The sequence below is a fragment of the Orycteropus afer genome, unplaced genomic scaffold (genome assembly GCF_000298275.1).
Source record: "Orycteropus afer afer isolate SDZICR_OR568_19922 unplaced genomic scaffold, OryAfe1.0 scaffold00075, whole genome shotgun sequence".
In the NCBI taxonomy this organism is placed as follows: domain Eukaryota; kingdom Metazoa; phylum Chordata; class Mammalia; order Tubulidentata; family Orycteropodidae; genus Orycteropus; species Orycteropus afer.
Genome location: NW_006921662.1, coordinates 8,432,099 through 8,455,665, shown reverse-complemented (window position 1 = coordinate 8,455,665; position 23,567 = coordinate 8,432,099). Strand labels below are relative to the sequence as shown.

The 23,567-nt window shown below is 45.6% G+C and overlaps 1 protein-coding gene across 1 annotated transcript; it reads left to right on the top strand.

Moving 5' to 3' along the window:
* Window positions 1-2,282: 2,282 nt before the first annotated feature.
* Window positions 2,283-20,354, top strand: CSRP1 (cysteine and glycine rich protein 1). Its single transcript, XM_007941123.2, has 5 exons — window positions 2,283-2,394; window positions 9,632-9,800; window positions 10,727-10,856; window positions 19,511-19,604; window positions 20,278-20,354. The coding sequence occupies exons 1-5, from the start codon at window positions 2,283-2,285 to the stop codon at window positions 20,352-20,354; spliced, it is 582 nt and encodes a 193-aa protein (XP_007939314.1).
* Window positions 20,355-23,567: the final 3,213 nt, after the last annotated feature.

Genomic DNA, 23,567 nt, shown 5'->3' with positions numbered 1-23,567 from the left:
GGGAGTCTATTTCTGTAAAGATTTACAGCCTTGGAAACCCTATGGGGCAGTTTTACTCTGTCCTATAGGGTTACTATGAGTTGGAATCGGCTTAATGGCAGTGGATTTGGTTTTTTGGTATGTATTGGGTCAGGTGCTAGGCTGGATGTGGGAACTCAATAGAGAATACAGTCAGGACCCTCTTCTTGAACTGAGACCTGTGTTCACCATAAGTGGGGACCATATCTTTCTCTGTCCTTGGTATTGACTCTCTAGCTACCAGCACAAGCCCTGTTACCAGGAGTGTGGACACTGGATGCCACATCCTTGTTTTGCAACATTTCCGTGATATATATCCCAACAAACCTTCTCCTTAGACTCTTTTGCCTTGTGAGGCAGGAGTCTGCTCTGACTCCCATTTCCTTCATTTCCTAGCACACTATGTTCCTTTGCTCTCATGTTCTGGGCTACCTTAGCACCCATCAATATCCACAGTGCCTTATCTAGGACCCCTTCCCTGTCTTGTATATGAGCTGCTATTGAAAGAATTAGAGGGTCATCTTCTTCTTTCAGTCATGTCTGTGAGTAAATGATTGAATTGGAAGGAGAGAAGTAGGTCCCTCAATTTAAGGACTTTTTCTTTCTCCAAATTCTTATAGCATTTACCTTTTGTGCTGCTTTTTGGTTGACCAGGCACTGATCTGTGGACTTCTGGGTTAAAAATAATAACCGTTGATTATCGAAGACTCACTTTATGCCAGGTGCTGTGCCCTGCCTTTGATGTGCCGTATCTCATTTAGTCCCCAGAAATGAAGTAGCTTCTATTTTTAGAATACATGTTATGGATACAGAAATAATGGTTTAGAAAGACTGACTGCCTTGCCCAAGGCAGCATCAGGATTGGACCACACTTGTCCCACATTAGGATCCAAGTTCCTAACCAATACCTTGTTGTTGTTATTGTTAAGTGCTGTTGAGTCAGCTCCGACCCTTAGAGACCCCATGTACAACAGAACAAAGCTGCCCGGTCCTGTGCCAGCCCCACAATCCTTGCTATACCTGAGCCTATCATTGCAGCCACTGTGTCAATCCATTTTGTTGAGGGTCTTCCCCTTTTTTGTTGACCCTCCACTTTACCGAGCCTGATATCCTTCTCCAGGGAAGAATAACAAAAACAAAAGCGTTTGTAAAACCTATGTGTATAGTTCAAGGAACAATTATAAAGTGAACCCCCATGTGACAACCGCATTGTCAGTGGCTTTGCAGCCCCCTGGAGACCCCAACCAATCATAGTCCCTTCCCTTTCTGAGAGATAACTATCTCTAGGATAATAGTGTGTGATAATTACTCCTTTACTTTTCTGTATAACTTTTCCACTCATGTGTTTGTGCTTAGACACTATGAGTTTGTTTTGCCTGTTTGTGAACTTTATACAAACGGATTTGTGTTACGTGGACTCTGGTTTATCTGCTGCTTTTGACCTACATTATCTTGGTGAGATTCCTCCATGCTGATGCATGTAGTGGTAGATGGTTCATTTTTACTGTGACTGCAGCCTCCTTTGTGGGATCTGCATCTTACGCTTATTTCTATCCTTAGACCGGGCAAGGAATCTGTGGGTGGCACAAAAGGTTAAACAATCAACTACTAGCTAAAAGTTTGGCAGTTTGAATCTACCTACAGGCACCTCAGGAAACAGTCTGGCAATCTGTTTTGGGAAGGTCACAGCCTTGAAAACTCTTGTGGAGCACAGTTCTACTCTGACAGACACAGGGTCACCATGAGTTGAAATCAGTTCAGTGGCAAATAATAAGAGTGCTTCACCCATTTACCCTAAAGTAAAGATGAAGAAGTTTGGGAGGCAGGGAAGCAAGAATAAGGGAAACAAAACAACCAGAGTAGAAATAATGAGAATGTTGACACAATGTGGAAAATGTAACCAGTGTCATTAAACACTATGTGTAGAAATTGTTAAATGGGAATCTAATTTGCTGTGTAAACATTCACCAAAAACTCAATAATTTTTTTTTTAAAAAGACTGCCTAGCATAAAGCTGAAAATGTTATAGTTGCTCAGAAAGTATTTGTTGATTACATTGGGAGAAGAGACCCCCAAGTAGCATGTTTGAGGACATGGTTGAGAGCAAGCAGGAAGAAGTGTTGGACTTGGGCTGGCCTGCCCCATAGGAGTCCTGTCTCCATATTTCTCTCTTCTCAGTCTCTGCCTGTCAGTTTCCCTCATGGGCAGTCTGTATTTCCATCTCTTTCTCAAATGAATTTCCATTTTTGTATCCCTTTTGCAGAATGCCAAACTGGGGAGGAGGCAAGAAATGTGGAGTATGCCAGAAGACAGTTTACTTTGCTGAAGAGGTTCAGTGTGAAGGCAATAGCTTCCACAAGTCCTGCTTCCTGTGCAGTGAGTATGAGCCCTAGGCCCTGCTGTTGCCATAGGGATGAGGACCCAGCCTGCCCCCACAGGCTGGGCCTGTCAACACCCCAGGGAACTGGTCCCAAGGGATGTAAACAACTTGACATTTGGCTGCAGCGCAGCTGGGAAGGGAAACACTTAAGGGCCTCTTTGTTCTGTTCAGAAGCTGCTTTCCTACTCTCTTGGGATGGACTGACCAGAGCTGGAGGAGGGGGGTGGTGGGCACCGATGGGCTGAAAGCCAGGCTGTAAGGACTTGATTAGGAAAACTTTCCAGTCAGTTTGCTCTTCTTTTTCTCCCTGCTACAAGCCCATCATTTAAGAGGAAATCACTTTCAGCCCAAAGTTTCACCAGCCTTTGGACCCAAATTATCCCTTGTTAAAAGGCAACAAAGGCCACAGCCCTCTGGTGAAGCTGAGCTTACGGGAAGATCTAGGCCCTTCCTGCTTCAGCCCCTTCTAGCCAGCCCATTGCTCTCTCAGTTCCTATTCCTGCTCTGCCTGGGATGAGAGAGAGGAAGGAGTGCAAAGCTCGTTGACATCATGCCTAATGACCCAGGGCAAGATTTGCACCAGTCATCAGCCATAAAGAGAAATGACATTCTGATACAGGCTACGACATGGATGAACCTTGAAAACATTATATAGCAGGAAAGAAGCCAGACACAAAAAGACAAATATTGTGTGAGTCCACCTATATGAAATGTCTAGAATAGGTAACTCCATAGAGACAGGAAGTAGATTAGCAGTTAGTTACCAGGGGCTGGGTGTGGGGAGGGATGGGTAGTTATTGCTTAAGTGACACCGAGTTTCTATTAAGGGTGATGAAAATTTTTTGGAAATAGATAGTGGTGATGTTTTCACAACATGGTGACTGTAATTAATGTCACTAAATTGTACATTTGAAAATGATTAAAATGGTAAATATTTTGATACTTAAAGAAAAGATTTGCTTCAATCATAAGCATGGACGAGTAGGAAACCAGCAAAAGATGTCAAGCAGCTGGAAGTGGTCAGGTTGACCAGGATCCCAGCCCCATGATGCTGCACTGACAGGTGGCCTGGACCAGTGGGGAAATGATGCTTTCAGAGCACCCAGGAAGTATAGACTCAGGAAAGCTTCTCCCCAGATTCCTAAGTGATTTCCTTTCTTGTGACCATAGCAGAACGTGTGCATTAGAAAAAGAGGCTACTACAGCACGGTGCATTTCCTTGAGGGCAGGCAATGAGTGGGAGGCAGTAGGGTGTCTTAGTTAGGCACCAGGTTGTGGAACCAGTCAGATCAGGGTTTCATTAGCTCAGTGTGAATGGGTAAATGACTCAAGCTTTCTCTGGTTGAGTTTGCTCATTATTACAGTGGACTGAATACTTACCTCATGGGGTTGTGAGAATTGAAATGAGCTTGTAAAACAAATAAAGAGCACTATGTGTTCAATAAATGGTAGACTCTGCTGCCCCTACTCCCGAACACACGCACACACACACACACACACACACGGGGCTGAAGGGTCCCAAGCAAGATGCTGTGATGCAAAGGTAACCTCACAGGGCTGAAGTCCCTGAGAGATCCAGGAAGTGGTCCTGTCTGTCTGCATCATATGAAGCAGTCGACAGAATCCTGTTTTTTTTGTTCTAGTTGATCTGTGCTCCACAGTAGGATCCAGATGGGCCAGAACCCATCCAATCACGGATGTCCACCAGATCTCTGCCTGCTACTGGTCAGATCAGCCCAAAGCCAGCAGGGGCCCCAGGCCCTGCCACGGCCCTGCCTGGAGTGACAGCCCAGAGAGCTGCCTCTGATGAAGAGGGTGTAAATGAGCTTTGTTGGAGCTTTGTTGGCTTCTAGCCTACAAAGGACACTGGAAATAGCAGCATCTTGTTATCAGCAGTTCACTCCACTTAGGAATTTCCTAGCCATTTATTTTTCAGGGTCGCTGGCCTAGCTGGGGAAGAGGGGCCAGGCTGCTGGGGACCTGAGGCCCTTTTCTTGCTCTCAAAGAATGTTGCTTAATCACTGATTAAAAGGGGCCAGCTGTGGCTGAGGAGACCTCCCACCTGCAGCCCTGCATGCGGAGGAGTTGTGTGGTTGGTCAGACAGTTGAGGGGAGTCAGAAATTCAGGGGGTGGCATAAGAAGGAAGGAACAGGGACTGGGGCAGGGTGTGAGGGGATGCGGAGGATTAGAAACACTTGTGGAAAGTGTGGAGCAAGGCTGGAAAGGGTTGTTGTGTAACAAACAATCATAAGGAATGGTCTCATGTCTCTCTGGGGTCTCCAAGCCAGCCCTGTTCCTGGATATGAGAGCTATAAGTGAACTGCTTAGGTAACTTAACTTCTGATAAGATGGCTGAATAAGCAGGCAAGCTACACAGACCCTCTTTAACAAAGAAAAGAGAAACCAATTGACACAGATACAGAAGATAATCCTGGAGCTCTGAGCTTTGAAAGGAAGGGTACAGAAGTGGATTAAACACCAACTAGTACATAGTACTCAAGGCACTTGACTGCTAACCAGAAGGCTGGCAGTTCATATCTACCAGCCACTCCTCAGAAGTAAGGTTGGGCAATCTACTTCCGTAGTGATACCGCCTCGGAAACCCAAGGAGGGGTTGCTGCTGAGTCGTGTCCAACTCGATGGCACATAACAACAACAACAGTAGAAGAACCTGGATGAAAACAGGTGTATTTGAGCCTAGACTCAGAGGAGAGGTCAGGGCCAGAGATACAGCAGAGTCCTGGGCATGGAGGTAACAGTGGGAGCTGCAGACTATCAGCTGTCCTGATGGCATGGAAAGCCTGAGTATTTCCAAGTGATGTTAGGACCTGAGAATTAACCTAAAAATCAGCCCTGCTTACCAAGGGCTGCATGGACTACTGCACGGGTAGCTGACGACTGAAAAGGGAAACAGCAAAGAAGGAGAAAACTGAGCTGTGGCCTTTCAGCTATCCAGAGGGCACAGCCATTTTGAATGTTTACAAGCAGTGGCCATTTTGGATACTTAAAGTGACACCATTCTCATTCAGATTCCAGGGACCTAAGAATGGGCTCTGCTTGCCAAAGGCAGCATGGACATACAGGAGGCTGATGACTGTAAAGGAGACATGTGGTGAGTGCGTAAGTGCTGCCAACTAGTGAATGGAGGACTGCAGTACATCCAAACAAAACAGATACATCCAAACAAAACAAAGATAATGAAAATCTTGGGCTAATCACTCCAACATACAGTCACCAATTAAACAAACACAAAAACATCACAATGTATGAGAGACAACAGAGCATCACAGTCCACACAAAGAAGCAGTAGAAACAAGGTACCAGGATACAGACCCAGAATACATCTCTGAGGAAGATGCAGCATTGAAACTCCCTGATAAGGAATTAAAAATAATTATATTTAGATACCTTCAACAGATTGAGAGGCAGATCAAGGAAAACACTGACAAAATTGAGGAAAACACAGAGAAAACCTTAGAACAATTGCAGAAGACAATACAAGAACAAAATGACAAAATAAATGAAAAATTAGAAATGATACAAAATCTACAGATAGAAATCCAGAAGATTAATACTAAATTCTCAGAAATAGATAACACATTGAACAGGCAGAGGAGTATACTTGAATCAATGGAAAAAAGAATTAGTGAGATTGAAGACAAATAACTCAATACTTCTTTGGAAAGGGATCAATCAGAATAAAGATCAAAACAAAATGAAGAAAGCCTAAGGTTCATGTAGGGGCTCTGGTGGCAAAGTACCTAAGGCATGTGACTGCTAACCAGAAGGCTGGTGGTTCAAACCCACCACCCACTCCTTGGAAGGAAGATTGGGCAATCTACTTCTGTAGAGATACCTCCTCGGAAACCAAAGGAGGGGTCACTATGAGTCGGGATCAACTTGATGGCAGTGAGAAGGTTCATGTGGGATACCATCAAAAGGAATAAGCTATGTGTAATTGGAATTCCAGAACAGGAAGAGACAAATAAAATCACAGAGAAAATTGTTGAAGATTTGCTGGGAGAGAATTTCCCTGATATGATGAAAGACAAGAATATATCCATTCAAGAAGTCCAACGAACCCCAAACAGGATAGACCCCAAAAGAAAATCACCAAGATATATATAATAAGTGAACTGCTTAGCACTGCACATGTCTCAGTGGTCTGAGGTATCTCCATGGCTTCCTTATTCCTACCGCGAAGCACACAGCATCTAGCAGGCTCTTGGCAAAGATTTGTTTGTGAATGAAAAGAGGGTTATTTTTCTTTTTTTGGTTAAGTGGTGATAAGTGTTTAGCCTGAATTCTGGATAACCCATAGAATACATGGAGTTTCCATCCTAAGGAAGGCAGAGGCTAGCAGGTGCTGGGCCCTGGTGGGGTTACGGTCTATCCCCTTGCTGGGGGTGCCTAAGTGAGTCCCCAAAAGAAGTTCCTCTGACCACTTGGGTCATTGGCTCTGGATTCTACTCCTGTTGGCACCTGCATTCCTTTTCCTGTGGCCCTGAGATACATGTATGGAATGTGGGATAATGTAGTAGACAAAGTCAGGGGAGAACTACCTTCATTCTGGGCCTGACCTTTGATATGAAAGCGTGGGTCAAGAGGGCCTGCAATACACTGTGTGGTCTCAGTAGGGGCAGCCAGTTCCCATTAGCAGGTGATGCTCAGAGGTTGATGTGAGAATTCAGCTTTGTGTGGGGGCCTGCCCCAAGGCTGTGTGCCTATCTCATGCTGTAACCAACTCCCCCCTGGGGCCCGAAAGGGTTGAGCAGCCAACCCTGGAAATGAAGAGCTGGTCTGGCCTAACCCTCTGGTGCAGGCTGGTGAAACTGGGCTGTTGGCAGAATCTAAGAGCTCAAGTGAAGCTCACAGAAGGCATACTCACCCTCTGACACTAGGGTCTCCTTACCTGCTGGCTGAAGTTTACTGTCAGTTTTCACCCTCCTTCTTGTGCACGCTTGGCCTACTTGAACCACAGGCTAGCAGAAAACAACCAGGTCTGGAAATCAGGGGCTGGGGTCTATCCTGGTTCAGTTTCTGATCTTGGGCTTTTTTTGTGGGCCTTAGTCTTCCTTCAAAAGGAGATCTAGTTGTATAGTGGTTAAGGCATTTGGCTGCTAACCAAAAAGGTCAATGGTTCATGTGGGGTGAGGGAGGTCTGACCTCTCACCTGGGGCTGCCTCTCCCCTGTGTTTCCACATAGCATTGCAAGGCCCTACAGAGCCAGGTGGCATCTGGAAGCGTGTTTGTCCAATACATACATACAACCTGGGCTTTTCTTTTGCTTAACATGATCTGGTAGAAACCTATTCACACCTTTATTAAAAATCTCCCTTGCTTGAGACTTTGGTGGAGCCCACAAGTGAGCTGGGAGTCCCTGACCACATTGCCTGGAAGGGCCAGGGTGAAGGGAGTTGAAAGTGGGCATGGTGGGCAGGCCTAGGCCTCTGGGAGAAGCAAGGCAGAGCAGATGCGTCTTATTTAAAGTACTTTATCTGAAAGTCAGGCTCAGGTGGCATGGCAGGGGAGCTGTTGGCCTACCATCAGGAGCATGTCTGCTTGTAGGCTCTAATGCCTCATCTGGGCTGAGCTGGGTCCCTTGCTGGAGAAACTAGTCAGGATGGACCCAGTTCCCCTGCGTTTATCTCTGCTGTCTGCCTTCCCTTTGGCCTTGGAACTCCCAGCTCAATTTGGGTCTTATGGGAAACAATTCCAGGCCAACTCCTGACTTCCCACCCTAGAAGGGAATGTTGTTTCCTTGGCCTGTTGTTTGTTCCTCCTTCCTGGGAGCCAAGCCTCAGGGGAGGAGGTGGGACGTTCTATATTTGGGCTGCCAGAGTGCTGGAATGAGGTAGGGATTTCGAGGGCAGAACAAGAGGGTCCTTATTTGGTCAGAAGTCTCCAACCTGGGGTTCTGGGGAAGGAGAGAAGCTGACAGATAGCTGGACCCTTTAAAGGCAAGAGGATGGCAAGCTGCACGGAGCCTTCTCAAAGTGGGGTAGGAGGCATGGCATTTCCCTCGGTTTCCCTGGGTTTCCATCTTTAGAAAGACATGTTTGAGGATGCAGTCCAGTTGGGCACACTGAATCTCAATATTTAAAGAATATCATGAAGCCAAATCACTATGACAGGATGAGACCTAATGAAATAGGGTGAAGCGGAGTCTCCTAAGAGAAGTGGTTGGGGGTTAGAAGCACATGGTCTCTTGAGGGCCGGATCATGTCACCCTCCCCCTTATCTTGGGATGGTAGTAACTATATGTGATACTAACATGAGTGGCCAATATTTATTCTGCACCTGTTGTGTGTAGGGCATCATGCTAAACACATCACATTTAAGATCTCATTTAATTCTCATGGCCACCTCTTAAAGTAGGCATTATTGCCTGCATTTATAAATTAGGACAGTGAGGCTAGAAAGGCACAGTGGCTTGCCCAGGGTCACACACCTGGAAAGGGTGAGTTGGGGTTGGATTCTGGGCAGTATGCCTCTATATGACCCTGGGTTCTGATATATGAGGCCCATGGGCCTTCTGGCTCATCTCATTCCAATATCTCTTACCCTGGTAGTAAGGAAATTGTTCTGAGTGTCTGACTCAAATTTTTTCTGTGGCAAAGTGATATCTGAGAATAGAAATTCCAAATCTTGTAGTTATCATGACCTGTATTGCATTTAAAAGCCCACCACGCTGGGTGAGATACCTATATATCAAATGATGCTTTACTGGGTATATCTCTTCCCCTTCATCCTCCGCCTCCCCCAGCAAGCACACATTGTTCCTTCTGGATTCTGTTGCTGGAGGCAGGAAAACCCTGCCCACTTCTTCCTTCCTTTCCCCCTCCCCCCTCTCCTATTAGGACATGTAATCTATTTGTCAAAGGCAGAGTGAAGGACCTCAGCCAGCTTCCGTTGGCTTGGAGTTAGCCTAGGCTGTTGCCTCCTCTGAACTTTGGAGTACACTGCACTGTTGGGGAGGTGTGAGGGTGCAGAGGACTGGGAAGACATGCACAGACTCCAGGGAATCTAGTGTTCTTGGAGTCAGAAAGGACTTACGGATCCCATCTCCTTTCCTCCATCTCATTGGCCTTCTAGGCTTCCATTTCCAGCCGCTCTTGAAAGATCAGGATATGATGTATGTAAACTGCCAGGAGAACTTCAGCTGTAGGGGACTTGCGGTAGCTAGCAGCTCACCCCACCTCAGCTCATCATACCTTTCTTCCCTTTCACAGTGATCTGTAAGAAGAATCTGGACAGCACCACTGTGGCCGTGCATGGTGAGGAGATCTACTGCAAGTCCTGCTACGGCAAGAAATATGGCCCAAAAGGCTATGGCTATGGGCAGGGTGCAGGCACACTGAGCACCGACAAGGGGGAGTCGCTGGGCATCAAGCATGAGGAGTAAGTAAAGGATCCTCTCCCACCCCTATTCTTGAGTACTCTTTTCCTCAGTGTTGGGCACATTTTCAACTACTTTTGTTTAAGCTGTAGGAGGCTCAGAGAGGCAAAATGGCTCTGACTAAGCCATTTTTTGGAAAGGTAGTATGGAGTACCAACTATGTGTCAGGCTTACTGGAGGAGCTAGAGCACAGTGGAGAATAGAATAGGCCAGGTTCCTCCTCTCATGGAACTTGATCCTGTATTTTTATAAGGGTCAGAGCTGGGAGGGGCCCCAAGAATTATTTAGTCCAGTGTTCTCTGTTTATGTGTGAGAGAATGGAGACCCTTAGCTAGTGAGGATCTGTACCAGGCCCAGGGCTCTACACTGCCACCTCTCACCCCTGCTGGGGGGTGAGGGTCATTCTCCTTCCTTGGAAATGCCATAGGGTGTCACTGGGTCTCCCTAGCACCCACTGACTTCGGCCCTTCTGCTAAATAGTGGCTGTTGGCAGTCATCCCGGATGGTTCCTGGGCCTTGGGGGGATGGACGGAAATGACAGCTGAGTTATCAACTTTTCAGCCAAGGTCACTGCCCCAGTGGGAGTGATTGGTCAGCAGATTTCTCTTGGAGATAATCTGATTATGAAACCGCTGCAGGAATGGGGGTGTGCAATAGAGGGGAATCAGCAAACGAGGTATTAAAAAATAATTCAGGGTATTTTAACTGGATGATTGATGTTTCAATGAAAACTGTACTGAGCCTTCATTTGTCATCTGTAAAAGGGGATATCTTTGAGTCCCTTATGGCCCTAGCCTTTGTCACTGTAGCTGGGAGAACAGCCCCCATGCCCTGGCATGATATGAAGGTGGTGTCATACCCATGCAGTACCAGGCCCATGCATATTTCTTAACAGAAGTCATCTCACTGTATGCTCTTCCTGTTGCAGGGCCCCTGGCCACAGGCCTACCACCAACCCCAATGCATCCAAGTTTGCCCAGAAAATTGGTGGCTCTGAGCGCTGCCCTCGGTGTGCCCAGGCTGTCTATGCTGCTGAGAAGGTGATTGGTGCTGGGAAGGTAAGGCAGCTTACTGGGCATGATGGGGAGAGAGGAGGGAGATGGGTTGGCGAGAGACCTTCCTGAGATGTGAGTTCCAGAACTGTGCAAATCCTGACCTTAGCTCTGTTCAGTGAGTTTTAACCCCTTCCCTCCTAAGTATCTGGAGTAACCTTTTGTCCCTATGCCTGCCAGTCTCCAAAGAGCTCAAGTCACTCATGGGCAGTGACATCTCAATTATATATGGGATTGATTACTAAATGCCCATGGGCAATTCATAGGAAAGGAGCCTTGGAGGCAAAATGGTTGAGCATTTGGATGCTAACTGAAAGGTCAGCAGTTCAAACCCATTAATCGTTCTGTGGTAGTAAAGCCCTGGTGATCTGTTCCTATGAAGATTTATAGCCCAGAACAACTAGGCAGTGCCCGGCTACCACTACCAATCCTTCTGATCAGGGCCACAATAGGTGGATCCTGAGAGAATGGGAGAAAAATGTGGAACAGAATTCAAATTCTTAAAAAGTCCAGACTTTTTTTTTTCAGTCCAGACTTTCTTTAAGACTGGTTGAGACTAGAGGACTCCCCGAGACTATCACCCTGAGATACCCTTAAACCAAAACTAATCCCTGAGGTTGCCTTTTAGCTCAATAAGAAATTGTCTCATAAGAAAGAATATTACCCGTGAGCACTACACTCTTTTTTTTTTTAAATTTTTATTGTGATTTGGGTGAAAATTTACAGAGCACATTCATTTTCCATACAGCAGTTCACATATACTTTGTCCACAATTTTCCACATTGCAACAGCTCTTTTCCTACTTCCTCCCTGTCATTACTTCCTCCCTGTGCCCTTCACTCCCATGCACTCCTGCCCCTTGCCAGGTGTCTCCTTATGCATACATAGCCCTTCTTTTCTCCCACGATTGATCCAAGAAGTGCATCTACCTAATGTAAATGTTTAGCTTATATGCCTGTCTTTTGTTTGGCTGGAAGCCACAGGAGTGGGTTCAATTCCAGACCTGAAGGGCAGTTAGGGGCCATAATTTCAGGGGTTCCACCAGGCTCTATCAGACCAGCAAACCTGGTCCCTTTTTTAAAATGATTTTGAATTTTGTTTCATATTGTTCTCCCACTCTATCCAGGATCTCTTACAGAGGTCCCTGTCAGAGTGGTTGACAGTGACACTACACTTTTAAAAAATCATCTATATGACACAAAAGGAGCTCTGGTAGCATAGTGCCTAAGGCACTTGACTGCTAACCAGAAGGCTAGCGGTTCAAACCCACCAGCCACTCCTCGGAAGGAAGGTTGGGCAATCTACTTCCGTAGTGATACTGCCTTGGAAACCCAAGGAGGGGTCACTATGAGTCGGGGGCGACTCGATGGCACATAACAACAACAACAACATATGACACCAAATGGTCAATAATTACTCTGAAGCAAAGCTGAGAAGGTAATGGGGCAGAGAAACTAGGTTACTGTAAATGGAACAGCTAGAAGGGAAATAATGAGAATGTTTACACTTTGTGAAAAATGTAACCAGTGTCACTGAATAACGTGTGTAGAAATTGTTAAATGGGAAACTAATTTGCTGTGGAAACTTTTACCAGAAAGACAATAAAATATTACCTTAAAAAAAAAAAAAAAAGATTTACACCCTAGGAAACCCCATGGGATAGATATCTACTGTAGCATATAGTTCACTGTGGGTCAAAATCTACTTCATGGCATCCAACAACAAGAACAATTCATAGGGGAGTTGCAAAGATGAATCTATATCTCTAGTGTTGGGGATCACAGAGGGTCCATGAATCCCCCAAAACTGTATGCAAAGTTTTATGGCAACATGTCTCTATCTGGGAAGAGGATCCATAGTGTTCATCAGATTTTCAAAAGAATCTTAACAAAAATGTTAAGAACCCCTTGAAAATCCATATACATTCTGTTTCATGGGATGCATACCACCTACCCACCCATTGCTATCCATTGCTGTTGAGTCAAGTCTGACTCACAGTGACCTATTAAGACAGAGTAGAACTGCCCATAGGGTTCCTACGACTATAAATCTTCACTGAAGCAGACTGCCTCATCTTTCTCCCACACAGGGGCTGGTGGGTTCGAATTGCTGACATTTCAGTTAGCCATAGAGCACATAACTGTTGTACCACATAACCAGGGATCCTTTCATGGGGTGCAGATTCCCTAAACTAAGTATCCCCAGGGCAGAGATTTTAACAGTTCAAGGCCTATCAGAGCTACCTGGGAGTCTTTTCCAAAATGTTTCTAACTTCCATACATGTCCTTCCCTATGATATTCTGATAGTCAGCCCCACCCACCACTTCACACTAAGAATCACTGCAGTGAGCCACTGTCCCAAGGTGAGCCGACCATATCCCTCAGATAGGCTGAAGTCGAGAAGAGAAGGGAGAACTATTGCTTCCATGGGTTGGCAGTCTTAGACAAAAAGCCAGAAATCACAGACATCTTCAATATATATGGCCAGAGAGGATTTCTGGATCATCCATATGAAGCCCAGGACAGAGTGGGGACCTGGCCAAGATCACACAGGAAGCTGTGGAACAGTTGAGCTGAGAGCCCATCTTCAGCTCATTTGGATTTGTGTCTTGGCTTCCAAGCCTTTTCAGCCTTGAGGAAGAAGGCTTGGGGAAATAGGACAGGGGACTAACTAGCCCTTTTGCAAAGCCTAGACCATAATAGGTTCTCACTTTACCCATCACAGTGATCGTTGGAGATTGGTATTACTATCCCTATTTTACAGATGAAGAAACCAAGAGTTGGAAGGATTAAATAATCTGTTCAGATCATCTAGTTAGGAAGGGGCCAAGCTAGGAGTCAAGCTCAGGTTTATTCGACTCCAAAGGTCCTTACTCCTACTACTGTTAACTTGCCTTTGGGTCACTGAACTTCTTTGAACCCATCTCCACATCTGCAAAATGGGAAGGGATTATTAATCCTAGCACAGTGATTAAGAGTTTGGACTCTAGAGAACCTGGTTTGAATCTTACTTTTGGAATTTACTATTTATATGACCTTGGGCACATTGTTTAACCCTCCTAAGTCTCGGCTCTTGCACCTGTGAGGCAGAGCAAATCATGGTCCCTGACACACAAGGCAGTTTTTTTTTTTTTAATTATGATTTGGTTGAAAATTTACAGAACAAATTCATTTTCCATACAATAGTTTATACACATTTTGTTTCATGACATTGATTGCAATTCCCATAATGTAACTTTCTCCATGTTGTTATTTTTTCCCTGTGTCCTTCTTTCCTATGCATTCCTGTTCTCTGAGCTATCTCCCTGTGGAAATACTGCCCTTCTTATCTTCCATGGTTGATTGTTCTAAGGAGTGTACCTACCTAGTATAATATGCCTCATATGGTTGTCTATTGTTTGGCTGGAAGCCATGGGGGTGAGTTCAATTCCAGAGCTGAAGGGTAACTAGGGGCCATGGTCTCAGGGGTTTCACCAGTCTCTATCAGACCAGTAAGCCTGGTCTTTTTTTTATGATTCTGAGTTTTGTTCCACCTTTTTCTCCCACTCTATCCAGGATCTCCTATTCTGATCATTTTCTGGGTGGTTGACAGTGGTAGCCAGGCACCATCTAGTTCTTCTGGTCTCATGGTCAAATAGGCTGAGGTTTGCATGGTACACTAGTACCTTGGACTAATTGTTTCCATGTGTCTTTGGTTTTCTTCATTCTTCTTTGCTCTGGACAATGAGAGACCCATCGTTGTATCTAGGTGGCCCTTGCAAGCTTTTAAGACCCAGTCGCTACTCACCAAAGATGGATGTAGAACAATGTTTTTGTATAGTATGTTATGCCAATTGAGCTTGATGTCCCCTGCAACCATGGTCCAGAGCCCACGAGTACACAAGGCAGTTTTAAAGATTAAATGAACTAGTGCATATGTAGTGCTCAATGCAGTGCCTGGTATGTGCTCAGTAGGGGTCAATTTTTATTTTTGTTTTAATTGTGGTTTGGGTGAAAGTTTGCAGAGGAAATCAGTTTTCCATTTGGTGATTTTTACACATTTTGTTATGTAACATTAGTTGCAATTTGTGTGTGATTATTTGTATTATTTTGGGATTGTTGTGAGATCAAGATGAGATAGCTGTATGGAAGATCCTTGCAAATGATTAAATGATATGAAAAAAGGTAACCTATTAACCAGTTGCCATCGAGTTGATTCAGACTCATGGTAATCCCTTGTGTCAGACTAGAACTGTTCTCCACTGGGGTTTTCAGTGGCTGGTTTGTCAGAAGTAGATCACCAGGCCTTTCTTCCAAGGGGCCTCTGGATGATTTGAACCTACAACATTTCAGTTAGCAGCTGAGCATATTAACCTGGGACATAAAAACGGGAGATATTATTAATATTATTAAGTTGAAGTTTTTTCTCCTAATGTCTCATGATGAGAATAGAAAATTATAAAATATACCCAAGAGTCAATACTTCCATCACCTAGACAGGATATAAGTTAAAGTTAAGGCAGTACTATTAAGGATTATTAAAGTCAAGAGAATTTTGCTTTTAAGCAGAAAAGGTTGGGAGACGCTCCACCTTTCTTTTGCCTGGGCCAAGAAAGAAATATTGAGGATCAGGGAGTACTTTCAGGTGCTGCATGAGTGAGCAAAGGGACAGAACTTATTTTAAGGGGTGGGTGGGAACTGTAAGGGGTGGTGTTCTAGACATGATTCAGCCCTTCTCCAGTCCATCACCTTGGGGTAGCAGCCCCTGCTTTTCAGAGGAGGAACAAAGGGTGCACAGTGCACTGAGAAGAGAACTGACACCCAGGCTCCCCATTCTCAGCTCTCTGGACCCCGCAACCCCTTGGGCTCAGGAGGGGGAGCAGATGTGAAGAGGTCAGGCAGCCTGGATATCTAAAGGGACCCAATTTCCACTCTTGCCTTCGACCAGGTGGCTTTGCCTTTAAAAGGCCTTGTTTTGTCCTTCCTTCCTGCTGCCTGCACCTTGCTTCTCTCAGCTTTAGCAGAACTGTCTATGTATCAGCTGTTCAGCCTGCATAACTGTTGCTGGTAGAAGCTGGCTGCTGAGAAGTCTTCACTAGCTATGTGGGATCCCATCACAGTGTATAAACCTGGGCCCAGCTTTTCTTTCTTTCTTTCTTTTTAAAATGCATTTTATTGAAATATAATTTATGTACACTGAAATACACAAAACTAAAGTGACATGGGTCAATGCATTTTTTTTTTAACTATTCCTTCCCTCCCCCGCCCCTCCCACCCCTGGCAACCAACAAAGAAAGTTTCCTTCCATATATAAACTTTTCCTTGACCCTCCACAACAACGAACTAATACTGTATTTGTCCTTCTGTGATTGACTTATTTCACTCAGCATAATGTCCTCCAAGTTCATCCATATTATGTGGTGTTTTGCAGACTGTATATTATTCTTTAGTACTGTGTAGCATTCCGTTATGTGTATGTACCATAGTTTGGTCATCCACTCTTCCACTATAAATCTTAGAGATAAGTCCCTTGCCAGATATGTAATTATCAGCAAATATGGATTTGTTGCTGTCATTTTTGTCATGTGCTTTTTCATTGTGTTGATTTCTTTGTTCCATATAATTTTCTATGCTGAGCTCATTTAGTTTATGAATTGTGTTAGCACTTCCTTCATTGCTATTGTTTTAGTATTTGCTGAATATTTATGCTGGTCCCCTTTTTGATGTGAAGGTTTTTCTTTGAGGTTACGCTGTGATTTATAGTTTTCTTCCCAAGTTTAGAACAGTGCCTTCTATCTTGTAGTTGTCTTGACTTCCCTACTATCTAGAAGTTCTGTAATGACACAGTTTTTTCCCTCTTTTTGGTTTGTAGTTGTCCTCATTTGTCAATTGATCTCTCTGCTTCCTTGTTTACAGTCTTGTAGGCTTATTTACTTTGGATACTTCCATAGCTGTGTTGATTTCTGGGTTATATCCTCATGTGTATTAATGGTCAGTTGTTGTTGGCTGTTGTTACTTCTCTGCCCAAAGGGCACCCTTTAGCATCTCTTGTAAGGTTGGTCTGGTTTTAACAAATTCCCTTAATTTCTGCTTATTGGAAATATCCTAATTTCACCATCATATCTGAGGGACAGTTTTGCTGGGTGCATAATTCTTAGTTGGAAATTTTTCTCCATCAGTGGTTTATATATACCATCCCACTGTCTTCTTGCCTGTATGGTTTCTGTTGAGAAATCTGAGCTTAGGCTTATTGGTTGCCCCTTGTAGGTAACTTTTTTTTTTTTTTCCTGTGCTTCTCTCATGATTCTTTTTTTGTCTTTGGTTTTGGTAAGTTTGATGTTATGTCTGAGTGATTTTCTTTTGGGTTCTATCCTGTTTGGGGTTCATTGGACTTCCTGAATGGATATATTCTCATCTTTCATCATACCAGGAAAATTCTCTTCCAACAAATCTTTGACAATTTTCTCTGTGGTTTTATTTGTGTCTTCCTGTTCTGGAATTCCAATTTCACATAGGTTATTCCTTTTGATGGTATCCCATGTGAACCTTAGGCTTTCTTTATTTTGCTTTTTTTTTTTTTTTTTTTTTTTTTTACTCCTTTCCAAAGAAGTGTTCAGGTATTTGCCTTCAATCTCCCTAATTCTGTCTTCCATTGATTCAATTCTGCTCCTTCCCATTCAATGTCTAATCTATTTCTGAAAGTTTAGTATTAATCCTCTGGATTTCTGTGTGTAGATTTTGTATCATTTCTAATTTTTCATTTATTTCGTCATTTTGTTCTTGTTTTGTCTTTTGAAATTGTTGTAGGGTTTTCTCTATGTTTTCCTTGATCTGTCTCTCAATTCATTGAAGATACCTAAATATAATTCTTTTGAATTCCTTATCAGGGAGTTCCAATGCTGTGTCTTCCTCAGGGATGTGTTTTGAGTCTGTATCCTGGTCCCTTGTTTCTCCTGCTTTATCTTGCTTCTTTGTGTGAACTGTGATGCTGTTTGACCCTGAGGCATTGTGATGTTTTTGTGTTTATATTTAATTGCTGATTGTATGTTGGAGTGACTTGCCCACAATTTTCGTTTTCTTTGTTTTGTTTGTATGTTATCTGTGGAAGCAGGGTACTGTGCTCCTCTATTCACTAGTTGACAGCACTTACACACTCACCACCTGTCTTCTTTCCTGTTTGTCAGCCTCTCATATGTCCCTGCCAACCTTGGAAAACAGAGCTTATCCTTAGATCCCTAGAATTCGAATGAGAATGCTATCACTTTAAAATTCAAAATGGTTGCCACTTGTAAAGATTCAAAATGGCTACGCCCTTGGTCACTTTAAATATCCAAAATGGCCACCGCTTGTAAATATCCAAAATGGCTGCTGGTATAAACATCAAAATGGCTGCACCCTCTGGACAGTGGAAAGTCAACAGCTCAGGTTGTCTCTCTCCTTGCTGTTTTCCTTCCTAGTCATAGGTCACCAGTGCAGTCGTCTCTACAGCCCTTGGTGACCAGGGCTGATCTTTAGGACAATTCACAGGTCCCAGCACCACTTGAAACTATTCAGGTTGTTGGTCCTGTCAGAGTAGCTGACAGTCCACAGCTCCAACTGTCTCCATACTCACTGTTTTCATTCAGGTTTTTCCACTAGGTGGTGTCTAATCCACTTCTGTATAGTTCCTTTCAAAGTTCAGGGCTCTGGGATTATCTTCTGTATCTCTGTCAATTGGTTTTTCTTTTCTTTGTTGAAGAGGGTCTGTGTTGCTTGTCTGCCTATTCTTCCATCTTAACTGGAAGTGGGCCCGGCTTTTCCCTGGGAACTTGTTGTCCCAGGACTCTGTCTTGCTTCAGGGCTCCTCTTAGAACCAGAAAGAATCTTCTGTGACCCCTGGAGAAACTACATTCCCTAAGCCTTTTCTTGCTGAGTTTAATGTACTTCATAGACCTAATCTCCTTCAAAGTAATAATAGCATTGACTCTGGGCTGCCCCAGGCATGTGAAGTCATTTAATCCTGACAACCACCTAGTGAGGGAAATCCTGCCACTCTCACTCTCCAAGAGGTGATCACCTTTGGACAAACTTGGCACCCACTTCTAGAACTTTTGTGACCATGCAGATCTAGGAGAATCCTAACAACAAAAGTCCACTGTGTGGTCAAACATCTTATGTTTATATATATCTAGTCCTCATGTTGATTTTGCAAGTAGGCAGATAGGTTTCTTACATGAGGAAATTTCAGAGGCTAAGGAACTTGCCTAAGCTTGTACAGCTAATAAGTAGCAGTACCAGAATGGTTCCAAAGCCCTTGCTTGCACCATGAATCCACAGGGTAGGGTCTGCAGAAGGCTTGTTTGGCCTTTCCTTTGGGGTTATAGCTACCTGGGCAGTAATCCCACCACCTCACCTGCTGTTTGTGGTACATCTGGTACTACCAACCATGGAGCTTTTGCAACACTTTCTTGAAGATGGTGCGAGGTGGTGTGTGGCCTCTGGCCTGCTCCTGCAGAGGAGGATTACTGGGCAGTAATCCCATAACCTGGCACCATGGGCTATGTCTTCAGGGCAGCAGCCACTGAGCAGACTTCAGAAGTGTCTTAAGCTCCTCCACCATGGTTATTTCAAGAGGAGTGGGACTGGGGAAGGGGGTACCCTAGTCACTGGCGTCAGTATTAACTGCTTCCTTCCCTGCCTAGTCTTGGCATAAGTCCTGCTTCCGATGTGCCAAGTGTGGCAAAGGCCTTGAGTCAACTACCCTGGCAGACAAGGATGGCGAGATTTACTGCAAAGGTGAGTGGTTTCATTTCTAGTTGTGGGGAACAGGGGGATCGAGGGAGTGGAGGAGCTAAGTGACTACATACACCCTTGCTAAATGTAAATTAATTATATTTGAAATCAATTCCAGAGCATCTAGTATGACCTCTCTATTATACAGATGAGGAAATGGAGACCAAGAGAGAACATGACTTGGCCAAGGTCACATGGCAAATTGGGGCAGAGATGGAGCTAGAACCTGGATTTCTAACTCCCAGTCCAGTGTTTATGTAGCAGATAATGCTTCTCCTATAATTTCAATGGCAGGGGAAATGAATAAAGTGTGGATTAGCACTGGGGGTGTTATAGAGAATGAGGGGGCACTGGAGGCCTCTCCTCCAGAGTTCTTGCCAGGCACTAAACCAAAAAAAAAAAACCAAACTCACTGCCCTTGAGTCGGATCTGATTCATAGCGACCCCTCCTTGGGTTTCTGAGGCAGCATCACTATGAAAGTAGATTGCCCAACCTTCCTTCCGAGGAGTGGCTGGTGGGTTTGAACTGCCAGCCTTCTGGTTAGCAGTAAAATGCCTCAGGCACTACACCACCAGAACTCCCTGCCAGGCACTAGGGGTGGGTATCTTAAGTGGGAGGGGAGAGATATGTCTGGGGAAGGAGGAGCATGTACTTACCCCTCTTCTCTCTCTACAGGATGCTATGCTAAAAACTTCGGGCCCAAGGGCTTTGGCTTTGGGCAAGGAGCTGGGGCCTTGGTCCACTCTGAGTGATGCCACCATTGCCTGATGTCCCCTGCCCACTCAGTGCTTTGCATCTCCATCCCTTTCCCAGCAGCCTCAGAAACCTTTAGGATTCTTTCTCCCTCCTTAGCCCTGTCATATATCACTAATGACTTGAACTTGGCCCTCTGGCTCCCTTTGGTTCCAGTGTCTTCCTAAGGCCTTAGCACCACCAAGGAGCTCCCCCTGCTGGAGATCTAATGACATCACCAGCAGGAGACCTCAGTGTTTCTGGGTCTAGGTAAGACCAGGTCCTCTCCCCATGCCCTGTCCACAGACCTCTGTTCTTAGTCTCATAGGCTGAATGGCCATCATCAACTGGCCAAGATACCTGAGCCCCATCTTGGAGCCCAGGGGAGCAGCAGCAACAGGGCCAGAAAAGGAGGAAAGCAGGACCAAGACAGGGCAGGGGAGGTATATGGTTGATTGAATTCTTGAGGTTCTCCTATGCTGGAAAGAGGGATGGCTTTTTGGTATCCCTCAGAACATGTCTAGGAGTTCTACACTAGATAGTGACTAGGGGGAGGGAGAGAAGGTACAGACAGGGTCATGGACCATAGAAGCCACGTGTTCCTCCAGGCCCCTCGCCTTTGAGTCCTGTGGAACTAGAGTCACCCCCACCACTACCACCTTGGGGTTGGAGGTGACAACTTAGGTCTGAGGTCCCCAAAGTCAGGATATCATCTGACCCCTCTAGGCATCTACTTTCGTCAGGGGTTCCTAATGAAACACCTGCAACACACATTCATCTTTATCAGTGGTCCAAACTTTAGGGTAGATAGATCTGACTGTAACCCTAGAGTTGGCAGCTCTATTCTGTCCCAGCACAGCCCAGGCTAGTGCTCTGTTCTTACATGCCTGCTTGACACTCAGATGGGGGGAGGGGGGCTGCAGCCACAGCCTCATCTTCATCTGAACACCCCTTCCCTCGGCCACCAGCCCTCAGGGCCTTCCTGCCAACCAAGGTCCTTGCCCCTTCCGCTCCACACATATCCAGGGACCCTTCTTTGGCCACATCACCCCATGCCTTCTAGGCCCCAGTGCAGGAGCAGCAGGAGGAAGGAGGATGGGCTGGGCTTGTTGCTCCCAGTGACTGAGTGGACAAGACTCCATGGAGCTGTCGACTGAAAGCCTGTGGGCAGGGGCTGTATTCAAGCTGACTTCTCATTTGATCAATAAAGCTGTTTAGAAAAGAACTCTGGTGTCCTGATCTATGAGAGCACTGCCACTCCTCTGGGGCTGGGAGAGAACTTGATCAGAGCAATCAAATTAGCAGGAGGCCTGGTGCCATATAAATCAGGGCAGTTTTTTCCCCTGATTTCTCTAAGGACTGTTATTTTCTGTATCAGTTCTAACTGAAACACATTGTTTTAAGTAACCCAACCAACTCAAATCCCCCTGCCTTGCCCTCTGTGTCCCCCACCCCCACGACTGGGCCTGGGAATCTCATGGCTTTGGAATTTGAGGGGCTCAGAACTTCTCCCAGTTGGAAAGCCCCAAAGCTAGATGGAAGCTCAGCCAGAGGAACTTTCATGTCAAATCCAGAAAGCTCCCTTCTGCTTAGGGACGTGTGAGGGTGGGGTAGAGGGGCCTGTCACAGCAGCTGCACTGGTTAGGCCCATACAGCCGTGGAAGGCTGAACTTTTTGGAAAGGGGCTTATCATCTTAGGGATGTCTGTTGGGTCCCTTGGGGCATCTCTGCTTCAGCCCTACTTGAAAATATGCCCATAATGTCAACGTACAAAACAACAATAAGCAGATGTTCTAATGACAAGGCCTCATGTACATAATATCCAGATAACCAGGTCCAAGAGTGGCCTTAGACCCATCCCTCGGCACTGGGAATGGGACATAAACATGTATAAGATCAACAGCCTAAAGCAATATGTAAGAGCAAAACCCAAAAAAACCAAACCCACTGCCATGGAGTAGATTCTGACTCATAGTGACCCCCACTGGTATTCCGAGGTGGTAAATCTTTATGGAAGTTGAACCACTAACCGTTTGGTTAGCAGATGCCTTAGGCACTGTGCTACCAGAGCTCTGGTAGATAAGTGCAAAGTGACGGGTCAAAGGGCTGTGGGAGTTTAGTGGGCAGAGCTGTGAGGTCCCCAGGTGGGGCCGAAGTCTCTTTCATCTTGGTAAGCCCTCTAGGAGCCCTGGTGGTGCAACTGTTAAGTGCTCAGCTGCTATTCAAAAGGATGGCAGTTTGAATCCACCCAGCAGCTCTGCAGGAGAAAGACCTCATGATCTGCTTCCTTGAAAGATTACAGCCAAGAAAATCCTATGAGGCAGTTCTATTCTGTCACATGGGGTCACTTTGAGTTGTAATTGATTCGACTGAACCTAACAACTAGCTCCAGCACAAAGCCACGGGGAGATGCTCCCCGGAGGGTTTGTGCAGCAGGGAGGATGAGTGGGACTCAAGAAGTGACAGCTGGTTCTTCAATTCTGCAAACAGATTATTGCGCTACTCTGGGAGGGCCCTTCCAGAAGGGCCCAAAGGCAAGGTCAGGATGGGAGCATTTGGGGCTTAAAATTGGAGACAGGCTGCCCTCTGTTGTCTGCAAAGGCGGTCCTCTGGGCGCGCCATCAAAATGACATTCACTCAGCTTCTCTTACACTAGCTGTCCTGCTTTGGGACCATCGGACTTCCAGAGCAACCCCATAGTGGGAGGGGGCCGGGGACACACCTCTAGGGAGTAAAACTGTCCTAAAAGCAGACTCGTCGGCACATAACAACAACAAAAGCAGAAAGTTGTAAACCAGTTGCGCCTGGGGCCAGTGAGGGGCGGGGCTGGGGGCGGAGCGAGGAGGGGTGGGGCCCAGTATCCGCAGTCGAGGCGATTGCACTATGCCGGGAAACAGCAGGTGGTGCTGTGCGGTCGGGGCAAACAGCAGGCACTCCGTTTCCTAGCCTCTCACACCGTCTTGGTCTCCAGATGGGCCCTTCAAACCCACTTAGTGCGCGCGCGCGCACGCATCTAACCCTTGATAATGGCCTCCCTTTAGAATACGTCCATTCTAATAGAGACCTCTGGTATACCAAACTTTGGTGTTGCGCCAAAGGAAGACAGCAAAGATCTTTGTGCCCATTCAGGTGTTTCTTTTTTTAGTTTCTGTGCTTTCCCAGCGAGGTATCCAGCGGGGCCTCCGGTGAGTGCCTTTGGCGTGAGCATTGCCAGTCGCGGGAGTGGCTGAGGC